General features: G+C 41.5%; 1 protein-coding gene across 4 annotated transcripts in view; it reads left to right on the plus strand.

The window, feature by feature from the left end:
- The window catches only part of PER2 (period circadian regulator 2), an 82,691-nt gene that overhangs the window by 33,213 nt on the left and 22,846 nt on the right, over positions 1 to 26,632 (plus strand). For 2 of the 4 annotated variants that reach the window (XM_056564545.1, XM_056564547.1), the window contains 10 exons: positions 4,115 to 4,207; positions 4,340 to 4,494; positions 7,451 to 7,572; positions 9,632 to 9,833; positions 10,522 to 10,573; positions 21,143 to 21,282; positions 22,568 to 22,646; positions 22,728 to 22,834; positions 25,205 to 25,358; positions 25,457 to 25,565. In XM_056564545.1, coding sequence (XP_056420520.1) covers positions 4,115 to 4,207; positions 4,340 to 4,494; positions 7,451 to 7,572; positions 9,632 to 9,833; positions 10,522 to 10,573; positions 21,143 to 21,282; positions 22,568 to 22,646; positions 22,728 to 22,834; positions 25,205 to 25,358; positions 25,457 to 25,565 — 1,213 coding nt within the window. The remainder of the gene's footprint in view (positions 1 to 4,114; positions 4,208 to 4,339; positions 4,495 to 7,450; positions 7,573 to 9,631; positions 9,834 to 10,521; positions 10,574 to 21,142; positions 21,283 to 22,567; positions 22,647 to 22,727; positions 22,835 to 25,204; positions 25,359 to 25,456; positions 25,566 to 26,632) is intronic. The other 2 variants (XM_056564546.1, XM_056564548.1) reach the window with 1 other exon arrangement.

The raw sequence follows: 26,632 nt of genomic DNA on the forward strand, positions 1-26,632 counted from the left end.
ATTGCTATAGAAAATGTATTGTCCCTTTCAGTAGTCATGGCACAGAACACATTTCCGGCTCACAGCTGCAGTTGACACTTGTCATGCTGTTTTTTGTGCTGGTTAACTTATGTCTCAATTCCAGTTTCCAAGACCTTCATCAACAATGACATTTTGTTCTGGGACTTTCACATGTGAAATAGATATGTTTGATTTCGGTATGCAGATCTTTTAGTTCTACAAGGTGATAAGGCCATATTATCATGTCTCTTTGGCCCTGTTTGACATATTGTGGCTTCCATCAAAGATATATATGGAGAGCTTTTCACAGAGTATGTTTCCTAATGCATAGTCAAACGGTGGTATATCTTAACACAGGGTCCTATTTATAAAAAAAAAAAATATATATATATATATATATATATATATATATATATATATATATATATAATATATATATATATATATATATATATATATATATATATATATATATATATATATATATATATATTTATATTTATATATATATATATATATATATATATTTTATATATATATATATATATATATATTTTATATATATATTTTATATATATATTTTATATATATATTTTATATATATATTTTATATATATATTTTATATATATATTTTATATATATATTTTATATATATATTTTATATATATATATTTTATATATATATTTTATATATATATATTTTATATATATATATATATATATTTATATTTTTTTTTTTTTATATATATAATATATTTTATATATATTACAGTGACCCCCCCCCCCCCCCCGACCTACGATAGCCCCGACATATGATAATTTCAACATGCGATGGCCTCTGAGGCTATCGCATTAACGGCTATCCGGCAGCGCAGACTGCTTCTGCTGCCGCCGGATAGCCGTTTATGGTGCCCCGTGTGCTCCGGTGATGGTCTCTTACCTGTGCTCGGGGCTCCGGAGTGTCCTCTTCGGGGTCCCCTGCATCGCCGGCGCTCTCCTTCGTCGTCATCACGTCGTTGTGCACGCCATCCCGTCATCCAATAGGAGCGACGTGCGTAGTGACGGGATGGCGGCAACTGAGAGTGAGGATCACTGGGAAGCAGAGACATTCTGGAGCATCGGGGACACCCCGTGGACGCGGAAACAGCGATGGAGGGCGACCTCCAGGGCAGCAGTGACTGGTCCGGAGCGGTGGGGAGAGGTGAGTATAACTGCCTATACTTTACATTGCACAGATCCCTCAACATATGATGGTTTCAACAAACCATGGTTCATTTACCATCGTACACAGAGGCCTAACAACAAAGGTGTAACTTGTAGCTTCTGGGCCCATGTGCCAATTATAATACTGATCTCTTATGGGGCAAATGTGCTTTAAAGGGGTACTCTGCTTCTCAGCGTTTGGAACAAACTGTTTTGAACGCTGGAGTCGGTGCTGGGAGCTCATGACGTCATCTCCCCAATCGCGGGTGGAGATCCCCTGTGGGGGTAGCCGGAGGGCTTACCTTTGCATTCATGGCTGCCCGCATAGATCTGCATTTGATTGAGCCTGCCTTGAGAACTGCTTTGATCTGTATGAGGAATCTAAATGATTCCTCCTAAAATAGTGTATTTAAAAAAAAAAGTTAAAAAATGCCCATTAACCCCTTCCATATTAAAAGTTGATATCAACCCCCTTTTCCATATAAAAATATGTAATTATAATAAAAATAAACATATTTTGTATTGGCGTGTGCGTAATTGTCGGAACTATTAAAAAAGAACATTTTATATCCCGTAAGATACAAACAGCATATTACACCCCAAAAAATTTGCCCAGTATGAAGAAATTTTTTTTTTTTATAGGGGTCAGGAATTTCTTTTAAAAATTTTAAAGTAAACAAAATTTAATTATTAAAACATGACGGAAACTAAACAAATTTTGGTATCTGTGTAATCAGGCTGACCTAAAGTATCAAAATAATATGGAAGTTTGACCACAAGGTGAATGGCGGAAAAAAAAATTAGCATTTTTTCAATTTCACCTCACAATTTTTTTTTTATTTTTTTTTGTTTCAGAGGATAAGTTATGGAAAAATGAAAGGTGTCATTACAAAGTATACTTGGCCCCGCAAAAAACAAGCCTCATATGGGTCTGTAGATGGAAAAATAAGAGTTATGGCTATTATAGGACGAGGAGGAAAAACGAAAGGGCAGAAACTAATAAAGACCTTATTTACGTACTATTTTGGTTGAAATTATTTTCTTGAGGGACAAGTAGATTGTGTTCCGCTTTTAGTCCCTTGGACAAGTAGGGTTGTTTTTTAAATTTATTTCCACACCCCTGTCCCTTAAGTCATTCCGCTCTTTACCTCATCATGATACACTTGAGTATGAGTATCTATTTCTTTTCAAGACATGATTTCTTGTTTAAATATTTTGAGCGAGTTGTCCTTGGTCCTGTACATTTTGCTAAGAGTAAGATAAGGAATTTCACAGTGAAAGCTGAAAAAAGGATTGCTTACTCGCAGCTGGAGAATCTGACATGCTAGTCTCCTTGCTCTCGGACAAGTCATCTCTTTATGAAGTTTAAACTGCTCATTCAGAGTTCACTTTAAAAAAAAAAAAAAAAAAACATAACATTGTGTAACCTGGAATATGCTGACATCAATTCCAGCATATTCCCATTTCTACAATAACAAAAGGCCGATAAAGAGAAAGTTCCCAAACAATCTAAAGGTTACAGCCAATTCTCATGGTAAATGAGACCAGGTTGCCACTATCGTCTACCAAAGCCAAAATATGACACTTGTTGACATACTGGTAGAGGTCCCATGTCTCAATTATATCTGTGTGGTCACTGGTAATTTTCCTGTAGATGGGTGCGGCATAGCACCATCTGCGGGGGGAATTTGCACAGTGCTGTCATGGGGGGCCTTTCTCTGTCCTATGGAGGCCATTTATACCCATTGGTTAAGAAGTCCGTACCACGGGGTCTACTTGATTGACAGCAAGAGATCATAAAAGCATTTGGGGACAGGAAGTAAAAGTGGTTGGTGGGAACCGAGGACACCAGATGTCATGAAGTAGTAAGCAGTCTCCACCCGGCCCAGGGGGGTGCAAGCCAAGATTAAAGCCCTGAGAGACCATCCCAGGTGCTGCTGTGTGTCCTGAAAAGATACCCGGTAACCTTATCGTTACGTATTATGTCTTTTGCTCTTTTCCTCATAGGAGCTCCTGTCAAATTTAGTACTGTTAGATATATACAGTGCAAGATATAAAATATATACTGTATATATATTGTTCCGGTTGTGTGTGGTTTGGCAGATGGACTAGTGCTAACGATTGCATCACTTAAATCCCCAATTGTGTTAACGATTGTCACTTGTATTTCCTATATCTGAAGAATAGGGGGGACTCCTGTTCAGTATTCATCTTGGTATAATATTCTGTCATGGAGTGATGCCATAGATTTGATTTGCTGACCGTGTGGTGACTGATGTGTGTACAACAGTCACTTGTAGCTACTGTAATTCTGTAGCCTCTATATAGCTACTATCTACATAAGCTTAGAATGCTCCTATATATGTTCTATACATTTCTTATTTTACACGCTTCATATATGTAGTCATTGCACTTATATTAAAGGAAAACTGTTGCATGTTCACTCCCGCACTAACCACAGGTACTGACTGATAGTGCGGGGGACGCTGATTCGTACGATCCCTACCTTGTCCGGCCGTTCGCCCATAATCTTAGTTTTTCTATACATTCAAATGTGGCTGTAACTGGCACGGGTGGGGTTTTCAGGATCCTAGTGGCACTGTGACATCAGTGCCGCCCCTCTATAGCACCTCCCGCTTATGAGTATTCATTCCCCCCCCCTCCCTCCGGCTTTCCCTCTCCCCGCCACTCCAAACTGGTCTTCACTGCGCATGTGCCGTTTCCTGACATGCGCAGTGAAGATCAGTTAGGAGCGGAGGGCAGAGGGAGAGCCGGAGGGAGGTGAAATGATTATTCATAAGTGGTGGCATTTTATATTGTTTTTAAGTTCTATGTGTATATGTGTGTGTGTATATATACACACCAATTTTATATCATATCTCTTTATTTATTTAAATTTTCTTTTCACAGCTTTTCTGGTTTCCAGCCCCTTGCTTGTAGCTCCAGTGCCTTTTCTTTGATGATGGCAGACTCTGAGCACAATCCCTCCACTAGCGGGTATAGGTAAGCAGCATTGAGTCATGACTCTCTCTCTTCGTTCATGGGCATCTGATGTTTAGTGCCTAGACAATTAAAAATATTTCACCATCATCTTTATTGCTGCAACGGTGTCCTTAGCATTTGTTGTTTTTGTAGCAGCGAACAACCGGCAAAAGCCAAAACACAGAAGGAACTAATAAAGATACTCAAAGAATTACGCTCTTATCTCCCACCTGAAAAGCAATTGAAGGGCAAGTCAAGCACAATGGCTTCATTACGCTATGCACTGCACTGCATGCAACAAGTGAAAGGTATGGACCTTTGAATACATTTGTTTTAAAAAGTACCTGTCATATACTTGATAAATTTTTTTTTATCATCCCAGTTTACTTCCCCCCCCCCACCCCCCCCAAATCATAAACCATCCCCTGCCTTAATTTTTTTGATTTTTTTTTTAAATATTGTTCTGTAATGTCTGCTCAGTCTTACTGAGCTCCACAGACTGGAAAAGGGGCATTTCCCAGCAGGTATACATAATCTGAAGCCCTGCAGGGGAGAACTTCTTCCCTCACTCTGCTACACACAGCCAAGAGCAGTTCAGTGTGAGATGGGCTGTAATTGGCTGAGACTGCATCCCCACTCCTCCACCTCACCCTCAGCTCTCAGCACTGAACTCCACAGTATGCGAGCTCTGGCCATCATCTACAAAAGGAGCAGAAATATTTAGCACAATATTCAGCACTATAAACTGAAGGCATCATGACTCCTCAGTCTAGCTCAGCCCAAAGGAAAAGCGAGCTGAAATATTCAGCTCTATACACTCAGTACACTGTGCTGAGCTGAGGTCCCATCCGAATTTCCTGACTTTTTTTTGTCTCTGCCAGGCTGCTGCAGGCAGGACCAGAAGGAGGACCCTGGTGGCCAAACTTTAAGGAGTTCATTAAACATATAGTTACAAAATTTTATTAAGAAGTGTATTAGAAAGGTAATTCAAATAGGCTTATCTATAATATATATTTTTTAATACTAATGACAGGTACCATTTAAGGCATGCTCTACATGTCTTTTCTCTTTGAAGACACGCTGAGCTAATGTTGACTTATGTGAATGCTTTCTCTGCTATCCCTGATTAGGTCTGCTTCTATAAAGCTGCTAAATGCATCAAGTGCAGGTGTAGACACAGGTAGCAGTCTCAGGACTGAGACCTGGTGCGATCAAATTTTTCTGTCATGTAAAAGTGACACTAATGCTTTAATCTACACTGCCCAAAAAATAAAGGGTACACGAAGATAACACATCCTGGATCTGAATGAATTAACTTATCATATTAAATACTTTTTGTCTTTACATAGTTGAATGTGTAGTTGAATAAAATCACACAAAAATTATTAATGGAAATCAAATTTATCAACCCATGGAGGTCTGGATATGGAGTCACACTCAAAATCATAGTGGAAAACCACACTACAGGCAGATCCAACTTTGATGTAATGTCCTTTAAAACAAGTCAAAAATGAGGCTCAGTAGTGTGTGTGTGTGTGTGTGTGTGTGTGTGTGTGTGGCCTCTACGTGCCCGTATGGCCTCCCTACAATGCCTGGGCATGCTCCTGATGAGATGGCGGATGGTCTCCTGAGGGATGTCCTCCCAGACCTGGACTAAAGCATCCGCCAGCTCTTGGACAGTCTGTGGTGCAATGTGGCATTGGTGGATGGAGCGAGAAGTGATGTCCCCATATGTGCTCGATCGGATTCAGGTCTGGGGACCTATCGGGCCAATCCATAGAATCAATGCCTTCATCTTGCAGGAACTGCTGACGCACTCCAGCCACATAAGGTCTAGCATTGTCTTGCATTTGGAGGAACCCGGGGCCAACCGCACCAACATATGGTCTCAAAGTGGTCTGTTTGCCAGAGGTAGCAGTCAGGCTACCTCTGGCAAGCACATGGAGGGCTGTGCAGCCTTCCCAAAGAAATGCTACCCCTCACAATTACTGACCCACCACCAAATCGGTCATGCTGGAGGATGTTGTGGGCAGCAGAACGTTCTTCGCGGCATCTCCAGACTCTCACGTCTTTCACATGTGCTCAGTGTGAACCTGCTAAGAGCACAGGGCGCCAGTGGCAAATTTGCCAATCTTGGTGTTCTCTGGCAAATGCCAAACGTCCTGCGCAGCATTGGGCTGTAAGCACAACCCCCACCTGTGGACATCAGGCCCTTATACCACCCTCAAGGAGTCTGTTTCTGACCGTCTGAGTGGACACATGCACATTGGTGGTCTTCTGGAGGTCATTTTGCTGGGCTCTGGCAGTGCTCCTCTAGCTCCTCGTTGCACAAAGGCGGAGGTAGCGATCCTGCTGCTGGGTTGTTGCCCTCCTACGGCCTCCTCCACATCTCCTGATGTACTGGCCTGTCTCCTGGTAGTGCCTCCATGCTCTGGACACTATGCTGACAGACACAGCAAACCTTCTTGCCACAGCTCACATTGGTGTACCATCCTGGATGAGTTGCACTAACTGAAACACTTGTGTGGGTTGTAGACTACGTCTCAAGCTACCACTAGAGTGAAAGCACCACCAGCATTCAAAAGTGACCAAAACATCAGCCAGGAAGCATAGGAACTGAGAAGTGGTGCGTAGTCACCACCTGCAGAACCACTCCTTTATTGGGGGTGTCTTGCTAATTGCCTGTAATTTCCACCTGTTGTCTGTTCCATTTGCACAACATCATGTGAAATTGATTGTCAATCAGTGTTGCTTCCTGAGTTGACAGTGTGATTTCACAGAAGTGTGATTGTCTTGGAGTTACATTGTGTTGTTTAAGTGTTCCCTTTATTTTTTTGATCTGAGTATAACCCTGGAACAAAAATTTGTTAGCCATAGCAAAGGTCTAAGTTTAACTATGAAGCAGTGTGCAAAAAAAGGTGATCATTAATAACAGCAGGCTGAAATTGTAAGCACACTCTTCACTCCCCAGCTTTCAATGGATTAGTCTATGGAGTAAAAGAGTCCAATCTAGAAGTTGGACGATCTTTCAGCGTAACAGTGTATTCATTGCAATGTGGGGTAATAAATGTCATTTTAAAAATAAATTCTTTAAAAACTCTGAAAAGTTGAGTGTTGGTTATTATTCTCCTATTGTTTTCATATGGGTACTAGTAATTTATTACGTACATATTTTATGTATCTTTTATCCTAAGTTGTAGATTGTTTATGTACACAATTCCTTTCAGTACTGAGTTTATGTGCATGTACATTTATCTTCTGCAGCAAATGAAGAATACTATCAGCTGCTAATGGTCAATGATGAGCACCCGTACGGCCACGATCTGTCATGCTACACAATGGACGAGATCGCTAACATCACCTCTGAGTTCACAAAGAATAACTTGGTGAGAAAATCCTTGAAAGGTCCTATGTGTTCTTTTATTGTTTAGTTTTATACTTAAATGGGCACTGTCAGATACAAAAACTTTTTATATGTTGTACATCTTGGCAAAACATTAACCTTTCTAATATACTTCATAAGAACATTTCATTTTTATAGAAATCATGGCTTTTAAAATGATTGTTTTGTCCAAGCTGAACCACAGGCATGGACAAAGTCCAGTAAGTGAGGGTGGGCTAGCACTCCTCTGTGCTCTCTCCTGACTGATAGGACTCCTCTGTGCTCTCTCCTGTCTGATAGGACTCCTCTGTGCTCTCTCCTGTCTGATAGGACTCCTCTGTGCTCTCTCCTGTCTGATAGGACTCCTCTGTGCTCTCTCCTGTCTGATAGGACTCCTCTGTGCGCTCTCCTGTCTGATAGGACTCCTCTGTGCTCTCTCCTGTCTGATAACACTCCTCTGTGCTCTCTCTACTGTCTGGTAGCACTCCTCTGTGCTCTCTCTACTGTCTGGTAGCACTCCTCTGTGCTCTCTCTACTGTCTGGTAGCACTCCTCTGTGCTCTCTCTACTCTCTGGTAGGACAGGAGAGAGCACAGAAAAGTGCTAGCCTGCCCTCGCTTACAAGGCTTTGTCCATGCCATGATTTTATCAGCCATGATTTCTGTAATAAAGGAAACAATTTTTTTTTTTTTCATGAAGTATTATAGAAAGGTTAATGTTTTGCCACGATGTAGACATATAAAAAGTGTTTTCAATCTGGCAGTGCCCATTTAATCTACAGAAATAGCTGAATAACTTTAGATAACTGAGATTTGGATAATACTTTTATTGCCTGGTGTGAAGCCTCTCAACAGTTATCTATCCCACAACAATTGTAAAATGCTGTTTAAGGATAGGGTCACATGTAGTGTATTTTGCTGCGTATTTGCTTCTGAGTATTATGCTACCTGTTGACTTCAATGGGTAGGAAAATATGCATAAGCAGATATACAGCAAAATACAATATTTGTGACCCTGCGCTAAGCATAAACGTGCACGTTGTGTGACTAGTTGAAGCTGAGCTTTGCTGTTTGCACATATCTTGTTTCTGTTGCCGTATTAAATTTTATGCTATTGTAGAAAGCTGGACTGTATCGTTTTCCATTGACCATTAGCTTGCTCTTCCTTTCATGTGTTATGTTGTGGGGAAATCTGCAGTATCAAAAAATTGATGTGTATATAAATAAAAAATCTTAATTTGTGTATATATGTTTATTTTGTGGATAGATATAAAATTGGATGTAAAGGGGATATATCCTTTTCAACGGGAGCCTGTCGTCCAATTTTACTATATATAATTTGTGGCAACGTGTTATAAATGGTAACATTTTCTTCCTTCCCATTCCTGGGAGACATTCTTTCCTGCAGGGATGGGAAGGATATATAGTCTATAATTGTCCCCTGGGTGGGAGCTATAATCGCCTAGTCCTCTCTGCTCCAACTGAAATCACGCCCCTTCATCATAATTGACAGCATGGCCCGCATCCTCGCTCTGCTCTGTCTGCTCAGGGAACAGAGCGGTGACAAGGGCTGTCAATCACTCTGAGGAAGCGTGATTTTAATGGCTTCGAGTGAACAGAGTCTCTGTGTAGACTGTGTAGACGCCCAGGTGTGGATATTCACCACTTCCACAGTAGAATCATGTATAAGGCTGTACACAGCCCATGCTTGCTTATACGTGATTTTAATGGCACTAGGTGAGTATAGCTCCCGCTTAGGGGACTACTTACAGGGGTGGTGGGGAATACTTTCTAACTCGATATTCTCCCTGCGAGCAGGAATGGTGATAACATATAACTCATGCAACACTTTATATATGGTAAAATCTGATGACTGGTTCCCTTTAAATGTTGATGATATATATATATAATATATATATATAATATATATATTATATGTGTGTGTAGAGTGGAGAAGACTGGAATGTGTGATCTCAGAAGAATGTGAGTGAGTGTCTGCAGTATTGCTAGTTGTAGCTGTGTCTCTGGACTGCTCCTAATACTCTCTCCATTGCTTTACACACAGGATGTATTTGCTGTGGCTGTTTCCTTAGAAAGTGGTCGGATACTTTACATCTCGGAGCAAGCCTCAACCGTGCTTCACTGCAATGCAGACCTGTTCTCACAGGTTCGCTTTGTGGAGCTGCTTGCACCACAGGATGTTAGTGTATTTTACAGCTCAACTACTCCCTACAGACTGCCATCATGGAGCATGTGCAATGGAAGTGGTAAGAAGTTGGAATGTGGGACCAGTACATTTAAGGTTACATGAAAAGAAAATAAAGATCTTCCTTGCAGTTGATTCTTTAGCCACTGATTCTTTAGCCCTAATGAAATCTCTAAATCTATAACATACGTTTTGCCTATGGTATTCAGTAGTAGTGTGGCCTGAACCTAACTATCTGTGAACTAAATGATACTGTCTAAAAGATGAAAGTACCACCTGACCTATCTTAGCCAGTAAACAGCACTGGCAGATCATGTGATGCCTCGTATGGCTTCAGAAAGTACCCAATCACCAATCTGTCTTTCCTTTCCAGGGCCTTCGTGGTGAGAGGGTCTTTTAGAACAATGATAGACTTGCATAAAACTGGAAAATTCCCATAGTACATCTAGTGGAAAGTCAATGTTCCAGCAGTGGCTGGACTAGGGCTCAGGGTTTGCTTTTGTTTGCTTAGCTGGTTGCATTGTGGCAGAACTAACATGCCTGAGTGTAGACATGAAGTGTAAAGGTCACTTCATCTTCATGAGGACAAGCGCATATACCATAGTACTGTCATACTTAGGCAGTAATCTGAGATGGTTGACATTGAGTATTAAAACGTCTACATGTTACTGCACTCAGTAGGTATTAATTATTCCGCTTGACAGAAAACATTTCAAACCTAATATGACTTTTTTTTTTTCTTTTTTTAGATTCAGGACAACTAGATGGTTTGGAAGAAAAGTCATTTTACTGCCGTATCAGGTAAGCCAAAGGCAGGGGTCAAGTCCTGGGAAAAAAAGTGGGTGAATTCACCCAAGATTTCCACTCAAGGGCTGGTCCTGCAGGACTCCTGCTAATGGGATAATGGGAAAGGTGTTCCTGTTGACTTGAGCCCCGGCTAAAGCTATACTTAAAGTGTACCTGTCACTTTAAAAAACTTTTCACATATTCTAGAGACAAGTCAAAGTTTTGATCAGTCTTGGTGTCAGTGTCTAGACCCCAACCACTCATTAGAATGAGCGGGAAGAGAATTGCGCACTGACGGAGTCAGTGTGATAGAATTACACTAAGTTTTATTTTTTATTTTATTTTTTAAGCTTAATGTGCTCTTCTCCCAGCTCATTCTAGTGATCAGTTGGGACCTTAAAACCTTAAACCAAAAAAACTTTTGACATGTCTCTCCAACATGTCAAAAGTTTATTAAACAGTTCATTCACTTTATTGGACACGGACTTTATCATTGTACAGCCATATAATCCTAAAGGAAGAGTCTTCGCTTAGACTTTTATGTCAAATCCAGAAGATATAGTTTTAAATATGTAAAAAAAAAAAAAAAAAAAAAAAAAAAAAAAAGTTATGGAAAAAGCACATTGCACTACGCAGTTAACAGAATTTGCGTTCACCACTGTGGGAGATGTGGAACACAGCAAACTCTGGTATTTCTGTTAAGTAAATTCCAGTTGATTTAAAAGAAAAAAGGTTTTCACCGGAGTACCCCTTTAAGTCAATACAGGGAGGGATTTTACTTGCATGCATCTGTAATCTGTAACCCTTACTGACCTCCTTGTCATGACTGTGTCTTTACAAGGTGCTCATTTACCGCTCCTGCAGGAAATGGATTATAGGAAAATGACTTGCAGTCTGTATGACTTGTGCTTTGTATGGCAGTGATTTTCCATGTTCTTCTACTACTGAGTGAGACCTTAATCCACTAGTAATTCTTTCCCTGTGGATTCACAGTCGGTTTCAGCTCTGACAGCTGCAGATATGTAGTTATATATTTGTGATCAATTAGAGATGGAATTGGAAAAAGCCGCCCGTAAACCTACCCCAGGTGCTGGGGATAGTCAGGTTTATGTGTTTTTTATTCTTTATGGGCAGACTCCCCCTTATGTAGAGGGGAAAATGACAAGTAGAGTAAAGTGGGGGTCTTGATACCTCTCCATATAATGCTGTAGACCAATTGAATAACTGCAGATTTGGCATAGATGGATCAGGTGGGTTTTATTCTAGCCAGATATGGCTGTATTTTTGTACCTGCATTATGACTGAAAATACGTGCAGATGAGGTGTTTCAGGCAGCATGAAAAAGATGACCGGGTTCCCTTAACGTATGATTGAGTGTTACTTGTAATTTCTAGGACATAGGATTACTAAGTACCGTATATACTCGAGTATAAGCCGACCCGAATATAAGCCGAGGCCCCTAATTTCACTCCAAAAACCCAGGAAAAGTTATTGACTCGACTATAAGCCTAGGGTGGGAAATACATCATCCCCCCCCCCCCCCCCCCCACCCACATCATCACCACCTGTCAATACCTTCATCAGTGGTCTTCAACCTGTGGACCTCCAGATGTTGCAAAACTACAACTCCCAGCTGTCCGGGCATGCTGGGAGTTGTAGTTTTGAAACCTCTCGAGGTTCGCAGGTTGAAGACCACTGCGGCCTTAGTCATCTAGTGACGTTCATGCGCAACGTCCCTGTGCGTCGTCGTCAAGGCAACGTCACTAGTCCGGGGCCGTGCCCGAAGCATGGAGAAGAGGGCCCCCCGGTGAAAATGGACAGCCCGCAACGAATAGCAATCTCCACTGGACAGTCCCTGCAGCATAGATGGCCCGGACCAGCTCACCCTAACTTCACGCCGAGGGGAGGTGAGTACAAAACAAAAGGGGGGGGGGGGGGGGCTGGATGATGACGAAGGCCGCAGTGGTTTTCAACCTGCGGGCCTCCAGAGGTTTCAAAACTACAACACCCAGCATGCCCGAACAGCTGATGCTGGCATGCTGGGAGTTGTAGTTTTGCAACATCTGGAGGTCCGCTGGTTGAAGACCACTGAGAAGGGATTGACAGGCGGAGAGTTCACTCGAGTATAAGCCGAGGGGGGCGTTTTCAGCACGGAAAATCGTGCTGAAAAACTCTGCTTATACTCGAGTATATACGGTACACCTGTCACTGCTGTGTGAATGGTCATAGGAGCTGTGCTGGGAATAGAAATACTACTTTTAGGTAAACAAAAAAAGGGTCAAAATCACAGGTAATTTAGAACAGTTTTGCTGTTGTTACAGTGCAGGTTCCTGTTTCACTTCTAGCTGAGGTGACTTTACTCTAATACGTTCCTAAACCAGTCAGCTGGCCAAAAAGTTACATAAAATGATTTTTTTTCTATAAATCATCTGTGGAGTCTAATGACTTTATTTGCTTAACTGCGTTCCCAGAAAAAGGCTTAGAAAATCCTGCCACTGCCATAGTTATTAATCCCTTAACAAGCTCCCATGTGTAATGTTACTGTACCTGTTAGGGGGCATTATTCTGCTCCTAGAGAGAGATGGGCACCTAATAGAGATGTTTTTCCATTGTTCTTCCCCATTGATCTTTGTATACACCGTGATCAGTGGCTCACATTTACATCACCTACTCGTATCCTCTCATCAAATCTATAACGTCATAGCAGGCAAACAGAGGTCAGATGCAGCAACTTCATTACGTAGTGGGGGCCTTCTAGTAAATAACTATAACTAGTTGTGGGACATTAAGCACAGTGTCCGCAAAAGAGTCAGTGTCACTGCTTCTATTAGTTTTGTTAATCACATGATTGCCAGGACCCCTGTTTAGCAGCTGATAAGCTGTCTTAATATCAGTGTTGTTTGTAAATAAATAAAAATAAATAAATACATATTATAAAAATTCTACTGTGAACAAAAACACCTTATTATGCACTGCCAGTTTGTCTGAAGCCCTAGCCTTGGGGCTAGTTCTATCTAAGTGATGACATATTGGCCCTGATTTTATCTATCTGTCTGAGACAGAAACTGGATTCATTTTCCCAAGCAACCAATGACTGCTCAGCTCTCATTTTACCAGAGCTCCTTAATATATAAAACACGAGCTGTGATTGTTTGCTTGGGAAACTCACTCCAGTTTCTCTCTCAGATTGATAAATCAGGGCCACTGCTAGGATATACAGTCATATATGTCAAGGAGATGCAGTGTAGCTCAATTGAAGTGAATGGGATTGGTGTAGTTCCCCTTCACAGTTGGGTGTCCACAAGTGACACTGTGCAGTCAAAAGCTGAGAAGGGGATGCAACGCTACACCAGCATAGTGTCCCAGCATAGTGTCCCCTTCACCCCCACTAATCATGAAGTGACGCATATCCTAGTAACATAGTTCGAGGTTGAAAAAAGACCAGAGTCCATCAAGTTCAACCTATAACCCTAATGAGTCCCTACTGAATTGATCCTGGGGAAGGCAAAAAAAAAAAAAAAACTCATACTCGAGGTAAAAATTCCTTCCCCACTCCAAATATGGCAGTCAGAATAAATCCCTGGATCAAACTTCTGTCCCTATAAATCTAGTATCCATAACCGGTAATGTTATTACTCTCCAAAAAAATGCATGCAGACCCCTTTTAAATTATTTTACAGAGTTCACCATGACCACCACCTCAGGCAGAGAATTCCACAGTCTCGCTGCTCTTACAGTAAAGAACCTCCATCTGTGCTGGTGTAGAAACCGTCTTTCCCCTAGACGTAGAGGATGCCCCCTTGTTATAGATACAGTCCTGGGTATAAATAGATCATGGGAGAGATCTCTGTACCGTCCCCTGATATATTTATGCATAGTTATTAGGTTGCCCCTAAGCCTTCTTTTTGCTAAACTAAATAACTCTAATTCTGATAACTTTCTGGGTACTGTAGTCCTCCCATTCCCCGTATTAGGCTGGGTCCACACTACGTTTTGTCCCATACGGGAGCGCATACGGCAGGGGGGAGCTAAAAGCTAAAAGCTCCCGTATGTGACCGTATGCGCTCCCGTATGTCATTCATTTCAATGAGCCGACCGGAGTGAAACGTTCGGTCGGCTCATTTTTGCGCCGTATGCGCTTTTACAACCGGACCTAAAACCGTGGTCAACCACGGTTTTAGGTCCGGTTGTAAAAGCGCATACGGCGCAAAAATGAGCCGACCGGACCAAACGTTTCACCAGCCTTACTCTGGTTGCCCGTCTTTGAACCCTCACCAGCTCCACTATATCTTTTTTGTACACTGGTGCCCAGTACTGTACACAGTATTCTATGTGTGGTCTGACTAGTGATTTGTACAGCGGTAGAATTATTTCCTTGTCGTGGGCATCTATGCCCCTATTGATGCACCCCATGATTTTATTTGCCTTGGCAGCAGCTGCCCTACACTGGTCACTACAGCTAAATTTACTATTAACTAAGACTCCTAAGTACTTTTCCACATCAGTCATCCCAAGTGTTCTCCCAAGTGTTTGAATACATAATCCCAGCCCGGATTTTTCCTTTACATGTGCATTACCTTACATTTATCAGTGTTGAACCTCATCTGCCACTTCCCAGCCCAAACCACCTATCCAGATCCATTTGTGACAGTGCACTGTCCTCTATTGTGTTGACCACGTTAGAGTTTAGTATCATATGCCATCACTTCATGAGATGGGGAAACCCAGGGGTATATACGACCACTGAGGCCCCCCACTATGTCTCTCAAATGGGGAAGAACTATTTAAAAAGTTGTTTGTAATGACAGTAATGCTTTAAGTTTGAAAAAGTTTAATTATTTTTATTTTTTTTCTCACTAAAAACAATAAAAATAAAGCCGTTACTGAAAAAACATACAACATATAAAACTTATGTGCTACTAAAGTGTTTTTTTTTTTTGTATCTGTTTAACCAGTAGTGTCAGACGTTGCTAAATATTATCTGTGCTTTGACATGGATGCAGCATAAACATCAGGAATGAGGCAAAATGTAATGAATGAGTTTCCAGCACTTTGCTCTTACTCATGAATGAATTGTCTGCCTGCGTGAACAATGGATGCTGGCAGGCGGCAGATCAATGTGCTGTCGACAGAGCTCCAACGGGCACATGATCATAGTGTGATAATCCAAGAAGTATCAAAGGGATTTTAATACATAGAAGAAACACTTTTGATTTAGTCTGATCTTTTTGCATAATAAATGATTGCAGAAAATAAATGCAGAACATTTTGTAGCGCTTAGTCATGTGTGGGCAAGATGAAGGAATGAAGTCACCAGGGCACAGTACAAAAGAGTATTAAAATATATCTCTGCTTTTGTTAACCAGTCATAGATGTAAAGATCGGTCTCTAAGCTGCATTTTCTGGTATTTTACAATAACCAAAAATAAGAAGATTGTCTGTCTGCTTCATTATCTGCCATGAATGGTCACCAGAATTACACACCATAGTATTATTATAAAATGACAAACAAAATCACATAGTTATGTAGACTTGTCAGTCAATACTTCCTGTACAATCTCACTGACCGCTCATTCTTTTTATTCTTTACCGCACAGGACCCATACTTGCATTGGTTATTTCTTTGGAAAATCTCCCAAACTTTGCTTTATGACTAGTGCGCATATGAGCTCTGTGACATTGTTGGACAATGCCCCAGTTCAAGTCCTCTTTGCACTGCTCACTAAGCACACTCACATTTCACTGGCGGCTCGACGAGAACCTCCTCAGAAGACATTTACCTCATGGGGAACTTTGTTCCCATCTAACTATGTGCGGGTATGGTCTCTTCAAATGACTGACACACAGATTTATCATACATTACTTTAATCCATTATAACAGTCATCTCAAAGCTAGGGCAGGATCTCTTAGACCAGGAATTCTAAACTGATGTCCACCAGTTATCCAGACCAGCAAGCAGGTCCAGAATATAAGCAGAAAAAAAGGGCCTCCATCACCTTCAGGAAATCGGCAAGAAAAAAACATTGGCTCTTCAAGATACAATGGAATAGCAGAGTACTGGCCGGAGAAAGAGAATGCTCTGCTCCCTGCCTGGCCACTCAGAGCTTCCTCTAGATCATGTGGTGGCACATATAGTGGTGCCTGCATCAATTTGCTCTGACTAGAAGAGGCCAGAGCAGCGGAGCAGTTTGGGACCAGGACTATTGAGTATTCTCAGGGTTACATGTTCTCCAGCCTGTGGATCCCCAGTTATTGCAAAGCTACGGCTCCCATTATACCTTTCTGTCTATGCATTATGAGATTTGTGGTTTGCAACAGCTGGAGAGCCACAGGTTGGAAAACAGTAATTTTAAAGGGGTTTTACCATGATTCTCTTTTCACAACAAACTTTTTGTTAGGATGAATGAAATGAAATATCTGCCTCCAAAAAAATAATGCAGGCATGATCTTATTTCCTTTTCTCTTTTTATCCCCTCCCTTCTCATATATGAAAATATATGATTATTTGCTTTGAACTTCATGTTCCAGCAGTCATTAGTGCAGATGCTCATTCCTGTGCTGCATAGTGTAAGTCATCCATAGAGGATGTAATCTTTATAATGATAGTTATCTCTTCTCTCCTCACACACTGTACAGTGTTATAGTGAATAATATCCTTCCCCCGTCCCCTGCTGCTTAGTGAATTTAGTGTTACAGCCTGTAATATAAAAGGTATAGCTGTAAATCATTTATATTTACGTCATCCTGGCCAGTAAATATTCAGCTAGGCAAGCAGACTCCCTACCTCATGCATAACAAGTATGTAGGTGCACTGTATGCAATGTAGCAGCTGGATATTATGCAGTCTGTTTGGCTGTATAGTCACTGTGTGTGAGAATTGAGCATGCCTGACCAGAAGAGAAAGCTGCCAAAGGACGTATCCCATGGCAACAAGCAACAATAGAGCATCCAGCCTATATTGGTTCCTATACTGCCTCTTAAACGATTGATTTCTGATAATTACTTGTATTTGCGACTTCACATAGTGCATCAGTTTAGACCTATTTATCTTCATGGTAAAAGTTGGTCTTCATGTTAACCTGTTAAGGACAAAGGGCGTACAGTTATGCCCTTGTGTCCTGGTACTTATAGACCAATGACGTACCTGTACGTCCTGGAACCGCAATTTGAAGAGTGCTCGCGATTAGCAGCCAGGACCCACAGTTATTGCTTGGCATTAACCGTTTAGATGCTGCGATCAAAGTTAATTGCAGCATCTAAATGGTGGATTTAATGTTGCGGGTAGCTCAGAGGAGCTAAGCGGGACATCCGCAGCAAAATCGCAGGTCCCGATCAGCTCAGAGTGAACTGCGGGAGGGTCCTTACCTTGAGTGGTCCGATCGGTGCTCTGAAGCTCCACCCAGCTATGGCAGGCTAGAACAGCAGAGCACCAATAACACTTATCAATGCTGAGCCAAAGCTCAGCATTGAACAGTGTATGCATTCGCAAGATTGCATATTATAGCCCCCTATAGGGACTAAGAAAAAAAGTAATTAATAAAATGAATTAACCCCTTCCCTAAGAAGTTTGAATCATCACCCTTTTCCCATTTTATTTTTTTTTTAATAAATGTAATCAAAATAAATATAAACATGTGTTACCATCCCATGTGTAAATGTCTGAACTATTAAAATATAATGTTAATGAAATTGCACGGTCGATGGCATACATGTAAAAAAAAGAAAAAATACCAAAGTCCAAATTTGCGCATTTTTGGTAACGTCATATGCCATAAAAAATGTAAGCAATCAAAGTCCCATCATAACAAAAATAGTACCGATAAAAACTACAGATCATGGCGCAAAAAAATTAACCCCTTATGCATTACTGTATGCAGAAAAGTAAAAAAAAAAAAAAAAAGTTATAGGAGTCAGAAGAGGAAGATTTTCAGCATACTAATTTTGGTACATGTAGTTTAAATATTTTTTTATTTCACCCCACAAATATATTTTTGTTTTCACAGATTTTGTTATAAAATATATGATATTACGAAGTACAATTGGTGACACAAAAAAGCAAGCCCTTAAATGGATCTGTAGGTTCAAAATTTAAAGCGTTATGGTTTCTAGAAAGGCAGAAGGAAAAAAGCAAAGTGCAAAAAAAAATATTGGCTTGGTTCTTAAGCGCTTAAAGAGGTACTCTGTCCCTAGACATCTTATCCCCTATCCAAAGGATAGGGGATAAGATGTCAGATCCCCACGGTCCCGCTACTGGGGACCCCCGGGATACCCGCAGCGACACCCCAATGTCATTACTGCACAGAACGAGTTCGCTCTGTGCGTAATGACGGGTGATACAGGGGACAGAGCAGCGTGACGTCATGGCTCCGCCCCTTGTGACATCATGGCCCGCCCCCTTAATACAAGCCTATGACAGGGGCGTGACGACCACCACGCCCCCTCCCATAGACTCGTATTGAGGGGGCGGGCCGTAACATCACGAGAGGTGGAGCCGTGACGTAAAGATGCTCCTGTACTGCCTGTCATTACGTGCAGAGCAAACTCGCTCTGTGCAGCAATGACAGCGGGGTGCCGCAGCGGGACTGCTCTGACATCTTATCCCCTATCCTTTGGATAAGGGATAAGATGTCTAGGGGCAGAGTACCCCTTTAAGGGCACAGTGACACAATTCATTATGGGGGAGGTGGCACAGCTCCTTAGTGTTTCTTGTAGTCTTTTCTCTCCTGTTTAATAATTTATGTTGCAGACTACAACAGTTTTGGTGTTGATACAATGTTTGGTTTTATCATTCACTGATCTGTTTCAACATAACCTCCTACGGTTGGTTAGATATGCTTATCAGCAGCTGCATAGGGGGGCTCATTGAGAAAAAAAATTATATACACAATAGGGATAAACTAAATTTTTGTTTCTGCTTTTTATTTTTTTACTTTTGAAAAGGATAATGTATTTGCTTTAAATGGATGCTTAAAGGAGTACTCCACCCCTAGACATCTTATCCCCTATGCAGAGGATAGGGGATAAGATGTCAGATCGCCGGGGTCCCTCTGCTGGAGACCCCCTGGATCTACCATGCAGCACCCACCTGTAGCGCCTTCCAGAACCACTGGAGGTCCTCAGGCTGAGTCCATCTCAACCATGGGGGCGGAGTCGTGACGTCACGATCTTCCGTCCCGGTGGTCAAGATTGACTCAGCCTGAGGACCTCCAGCGGTTCCGGAAGCCGCTACTGGTAAAACACAAACAGTAAAACATTAACCCCTTAACAACGCAGGACGTAAATGTATATCCTAGTGAGGTGGTAATTAACGCACCAGGACGTACATTTATGTCCTGTACATGACCGCGAGCGTCGGACCGATGCTCGGATGATGCGCGGCAGGTCCCGGCTGCTATCAACAGCCAGGGACCTACCGGTAACTGCGCACATCAGCGATCGCGCTGATGTGTGCCATTAACCCCTCAGATGCAGTGATCGATACAGATCACTGCATCTGCGGCAGTGTGGTACTTTAAATGAATGATCGGATCGCCCGCAGCGCTGCCGCTGGGATCTGATCATCCAGCATGGGGGCCAGAGGTCCCCTCACCTGCCTCCGGCCATCTCCTGGGGTCTTCTGCTCTGGTCTGAGATCAAGCAGACCAGAGCAGAAGATAACTGATAATACTGATCAGTGCCATGCCCTATGCATAGCACTGAACAGAATTGGCAATCAAATGATTGCTATAGATAGTCCCCCTATCCCCTAAAAATACAATTTGAAAAATCCCCCCCCCCCCAAAAAAATTAAAAAAACATATTTGGTATCTCCACGTGTGTAAATATCAGAGCTATTAAAATATGTTAATGATCCCATACGGTGGACGGCGGGAGCGTAAAAAATTTTAATAAGTCCAAAATTGCTGTTTTTTGTAACATTTTATTCCAAAAAAAATTGATAATTTATTAAGTTTTATGTATGCAACTGTGGGATCAATAAAAAGTACCACTCATACGGAAAAATGAAAAAGTTATAGGTCAGCAAAATAGAGGGATTTTAAACGTACTAATTTGGTTTAAAAGTGTGCAATATTTTAAAGTGGTACAATAATAGAAAAAAAAGTATGTAATGATGGGTATCCTTTTAATCGTATTGACACACAAAATAAAGAAAACATGTCATTTTTATAGTAAATTGAACAGCGTGAAAATGAAACCTTCCAAAATTAGCAAAATTTTGGTTTTCTTTTCTATTTCCCCACAGAAATAGTAGTATTTTTTTTTTCATGGCACCATACATTTTATGTTAAAAAAAAAAAAGTGATGTCATTACAAGGGACAACTGGTCACGCAAACAAGCCCTCATTCTCGTATGTGGATGAAAGTATAAAAGAGTTATGATTTTTAGAAGGCAAGGAGGAAAAAAACGAATTTTCTGAGTCCTTAAGGCCAAAATGGGCTAAGTCCTTAAGGGGTTAACCTAAAATGCACTGTGAACCTAGCCTTAGTAATTTTCCTGCAGACAGTGTATGGTGTTTGTGTTTTGTTGTAATGTGTGTCCAATTTTTTTTTACATTTTTTTTTATGGGTACTTTCTTTTACAGCTGCAGACGGGAGTCTCGAAAGGAATTATCCTACCCTCCATTCCGCTTGACGCCATATCTTATCCGTGTCCAGGCTGAGAGCATTGCAGAGCAATTGTGCTGTGTTCTGTTTGCAGAGAGGGTCCACTCTGGGTATGAAGGTATGTATAGCTGTATCTATCCATGTATGTAGGTTATTGGACTAAGTATGTGGCAACCATACAGCGTGTGATTTTGCTGTAGAATCTGCATGCTACTTAAAGGGGTACTCCAGGGAAATTAATAAAAATAAAAATGCCCCAAAGCCACCACAATACCTGTTCTGTGTCCCCTGTAGTTATTCATGTGGTTTTGGCAGCTCCTGATGTCTCCTAAATACTTTTTCCTTGTTTACAGCACAGATTACAACTCCCAGAAGTCAGTGCAGTTCTGTGTAATAGCTGCCAGCCAACTGCTTTCAATATCGGTGTGCATGCTTACACTGCAGCTCACACACACTGTATTTGTCTTTCTTTCAGACTATCCTTCCTCCAGCAACAAATCATGCTGTGCTCTGAATAGCAAAAATCAGTGATTAGATATTCAGCAGAAAAACAGCAGCTATGTGCTCAGTTGAGACTATGAATCTTCACTGCTTTTCTCTCACAACTCACAAGCTCTCACACAGGGAGTGGAGGAGGAGGGGAGGTGTGGCTGTACAACCAAAGCTCTAGACCAGACAGAAATCAGGTGGTGTTGTCCTGAAGGGTGGGGGGCTAGTCTCAGTGAGGGGGTTTACACCAAGACAAGGTGGATTTGAGAATTAAATTTACTCTCATTTCCTGCCTGTAAATGACAGCTGAAAGAGGGAAACTGCTTTATATAGCTATTGAATGATATTTAGACAAATACATAGGTTGGTGAGAGGGAAAGGATGGGCTATGGGTTTAGGTTCCTGGAGTACCCCTTTAACAATGATGTGCCACTTATTTTATTTAAAAAAAAAAATGTTTTCCCCCTTGGAAAATAGGCCTGGCAATAGCAATTTATCTTCTCCGTCTCCTCAGAAAGGCCTGAGCGTCCTCGTAGCTCTGGAGTGGTTTCCATTTATCATGTTACTAGATGTAATTTTTCCATCTGGCTGCTGCTCAGTAAGGAGTCTATTTAGCTGTCATCTCTGCTAATACTGGAGCAGCAGGGCCTCGATGTCCCACTGTTTCCTGTTTGATACCAGTGAAATGTTTGCAAATATCCCTTTGCAAAACCTCACAAAACCTCACATGGCCGTATTATCCTGTGATGTGCAGTGAGAGGCTTGTAATCATCTCTGATGTTTTTAGAGAGTTACGCTAGGCCAAGGAGTTGCGTGTTGTATTGTTATAGATCAGTAGATGCCTGTGCTCTGTGCTAGTTAGGTACGTTGTTGAAGATAAGGAAATTGTGTTTCTTTCTTATTTTTTGTTTTAGCTCCTCGGATCCCTGCAGATAAACGTATCTTCACTACCACCCATACCCCTAACTGTTTGTTCCAGAATGTGGATGAAAGGTGAGCGGATTGCTTGGAAATTACTATCCCGCTTAAATCTGTTTAATATTTTTCCTTATCGTTGTACTTTGCTCTCCACAGAGCCGTGCCCCTGTTGGGCTACCTTCCTCAGGATCTCATTGGCACTCCCATCATTATGCATTTGCATCCGAGTGATCGGCCTCTCATGCTAGCTGTGCACAAGAAGAGTACGTATATATTAGTCCCTAAGGGAGTATTCTAACAGTGCAAGATGCAAATGCAGATGAAACCACACCTACGTGTACTGCCACAGGACTTTGATGATAATGCCAGCAAGCATTATAGGATAGCCTTTAGCCACCATTTGGCTTTGGTTTTGTTTTCTCTGTCCATAGCATAGAGGAGAAGGAGCAGAAGTGTGACGGCATGTTCAGCCTTATACAGCAACATGTACCCCAGTAGTAAGGAGATGGGGAGGGGTTTTGTTACAGTGTGCCAGCCCAGTATTAAGGAGATTACATGAGAAGGACAGCTGACGGTTCAGTGACACAGTGAGGGAGGAAATACAGAAATACAGAAGCTAGGCACACAAACGTTATATGTACGTGATCAGGATGAGGTACTGAGCAACATATAATTTTTTTTTTTTTTTTTTAGTGATCAGTGCTTGTTGTCTCAGCAGTCGTACCTCCATTAGACACCGATCATCTATCATGTGGATAGGTGATAAGTTTTAAAGTTATAGGGGGAGGAAAAGCCATAGCAACCAATCAGATAGCTTCTTTCATTTTTAACAAGGCCTCCGCAAAATGAAACAAGCCATCTGATTGGTTGCTATGGGCAACTGGTCAACTGTTCCTCTGCACAGGTTTTGATAAATCTCCCCCATAGTGTATCTTACATTATCAGCTGGTTAGAGACTTATTTACAGTGGGGATCAAAAGTGTGGACACGCCAGGTAAAAATTTGTATTAATGTGCATAAAGAAGCCAAGGAAAGATGGACAAATCTCCAAAAGGCATCAAATTACAGATTAGACATTCTTATAATATGTCAACAAATGTTAAAGGAGAACTACGGGATTGAAAATTTTATCCCCTATCCTAAGGATAGGGGATAAGTTTCAGATCGTGGGGGGGTCCGACCACTGGGGCCCCCCACGATCTCCCGTACGGGGCCGCGGCTCTCTGCATAGAGAGCGTGTGTCGACCACCGCACTAGGTGGCGGCTGACACGTGCCCTCCATTTACTGCTATGGGAGAGCCGAAGCGCTGCCTTCGGCAAATTCCGTCTCTCCCATAGCAGTGTATGGAGGGGGCGTGTCGGCTGCTGCTTCGTGTAGTGGTCAACACGCCCTCTCTAACCAGAGAGCCAGGGCCCCGTACAGGAGATCGCGGGGGGCCCCAGCGGTCGGACCCCCCGCGATCTGAAACTTATCCCCTATCCTTAGGATAGGGGATACATTTTTTCAATCCCGTAGTTCTCCTTTTAATTTTATTTCAGACAGAACAGCTCGCAGTATTGTCAGAAAAATAATTCAAAACCCACGTTTGACTGCACAATCCCTCCAGAAAGATCTGACAGACACTGGAGTTGTGGTACACTATTCCACTATAAAGAGATACTTTTTACAAATATGGTCTTCATGGAAGAGTCATCAGAAGAAAACCTCTTCTACGTCCTCACCACAAAAATCAGCCTTTGAAATTTGCAAATGAACATATAGACAAGCCTGATGCATTTTGGAAACAAGTTCTGTGAACCGATGAGGTTAAAATGTAACTTTTTGGCCGGAATGAGCAAAGGTACGTTTGGAGAAGAAGGGGAACAGAATTTAATGAAAAGAACCTCTGTCCAACTGTTAAGCATGGGGGTGGATCAATCATGCTTTGGGGTTGTATTGCAGCCAGTGGCACAGGGAACATCTCACGAGTAGAAGAAAAAATGGATTCAATAGAATTTCAGCAAATTTTGGATGCTAACTTGATGCCATCTGTGAAAAAGCTGAAGTTAAAGAGAGGATGGCTTCTACAAATGCATAATGATCCTAAACACACTTCGAAATCCATGGGGGATTACATCAAGAGGCGTAAACTGAGTGTTTTGCCATGGCCTTCACAATCTCCTGACCTGAACATAATTGAAAATCTATGGATAGACCTTAAAAGAGCAGTGCGTGACAAACAGCCCAGAAATCTCAATGAACTGGAAGACATTTGTAAGGAAGAATGGGCAAAGATACCTCAAACAAGAATTGAAAGACTCTTGGCTGGCTACAAAAAGCATTTACAAGCTGTGATACTTGCCAAAGGGGTCAGTACAAGATATTAACTCTGCAGGGTGCCCAAACTTTTGCAGACGCCATTTTTTTGTTTTCTGTTATTTTGAAAGTGTAAATGATGGTAATAAAATCTAACTTTTGTTGACATATTATAAGAATGTCTAATCTGTAATTTGATGCCTTTTGGAGTTTTTCCATCTTTCCTTGGCTTCTTTATGCACATTAATAAATTTTTTTACCTGGGGTGCCCAATGTTTTGATCCCCACTGTATAGCTGTTTAGAGTTTTTCTTATGATTCTGTCCTTCTCTTTTTAGTTCTTCAGTATGGAGGACAGCCCTTTGACTTCTCTCCAATACGGTTTTGTGCACGAAATGGAGAGTACATCACCATAGACAGCAGCTGGTCCAGCTTCATCAACCCCTGGAGTCGGAAAGTGTCTTTCATCATTGGCAGACACAAAGTCAGGATGTGAGTTTATACATTCTGTATGTATATAATGTATAGCTAGTCGTTATGTGTGATCTACAGTGGATTGTGGGACATACTTATTATTTTTTATATTACAGGGGTCCGGGTAATGAAGATGTTTTCACTGCACCTATGTTCTCAGGAGATCGGTCACTTCAACCAGATATACTGGAACTCACAGAACAAATACATCAACTTCTTATGCAGGTATGTCCATAAATAATAATTCATGTTAAATATTCATGTCACCTTCACGGACAAATGATTTACACATACGCACACACATACATACACACACACACACACACACACACACACGTTGAGTTTTATATATATATAATATATATATATATCTATATCTCAACGTGTGTGTGTATGTATGTATGTATGTATGTTCCAGCATCACGTTCAAACGGCTAAAGATGTTAACATGAAACTTGTCACACATGTTACTCATATGTCAACAACAAACATAGGATAGGTGATTTAACCCTTACTCACCCCCATTTGCCAGGGGCGGGGCTAATGTTCAAAGTCCCATACAAGTCAATGCAAAATATATGTTACTGCATAACTTCCAAACGGCTTGAGATATTTCGATAATACTTGGTCACATGTTACTTATATGTCCACTTAAAATATAGGATAGTTAATTTAACCCATAACTACCCCCATTTGTGAGGGTCGGGGTTTTTGTTTAAAGTCCCATGAAAATCAATGGGAACTGTATGTTCTCACATAACTTCTGTACGGCTGGAGATATTTCACTACCTGGTGCACATATTACGGGTCGGGAGAGGAGGACGGGGTATGAGGACAATATATGGGGATGGGATATGAAGTCAAAAGCTTCCTCCTCTGTTGATTTTCCTCCCGAACAAGGATGAGGAAGGAAAAACCGGGCAACGCCGGGTAATCATCTAGTTAACAATACAAGATAAAAGATGTCAAATGATTATGTAAAAACAGCCTCCCCCCCCACAGAAACAAACACTGCATGTCAGGGGAGAAAAATAAATAATGAACAAGTGTCTGAGGTTTGCAAAAAATCCCACTCCTGGCTATGATAGGGTAGCATGTGCATGGAATGAAATACAAAGAGACATAAGAATCAGTATGAACATAATGGCAAAAGTAACCTAAACAAACCATGCAACCTGAAAAAAGGGAAGGGAAACCTATCAAAAGAAACCAGATCACTCACAGTTTTTATTATGAAAAGATTCTCACCCAGGGGTGCGTGTGAACCCCAATGTACGTTTCACTCTCCCGAT

The sequence above is a fragment of the Hyla sarda genome, chromosome 3 (genome assembly GCF_029499605.1).
Source record: "Hyla sarda isolate aHylSar1 chromosome 3, aHylSar1.hap1, whole genome shotgun sequence".
In the NCBI taxonomy this organism is placed as follows: Eukaryota; Metazoa; Chordata; class Amphibia; order Anura; family Hylidae; genus Hyla; species Hyla sarda.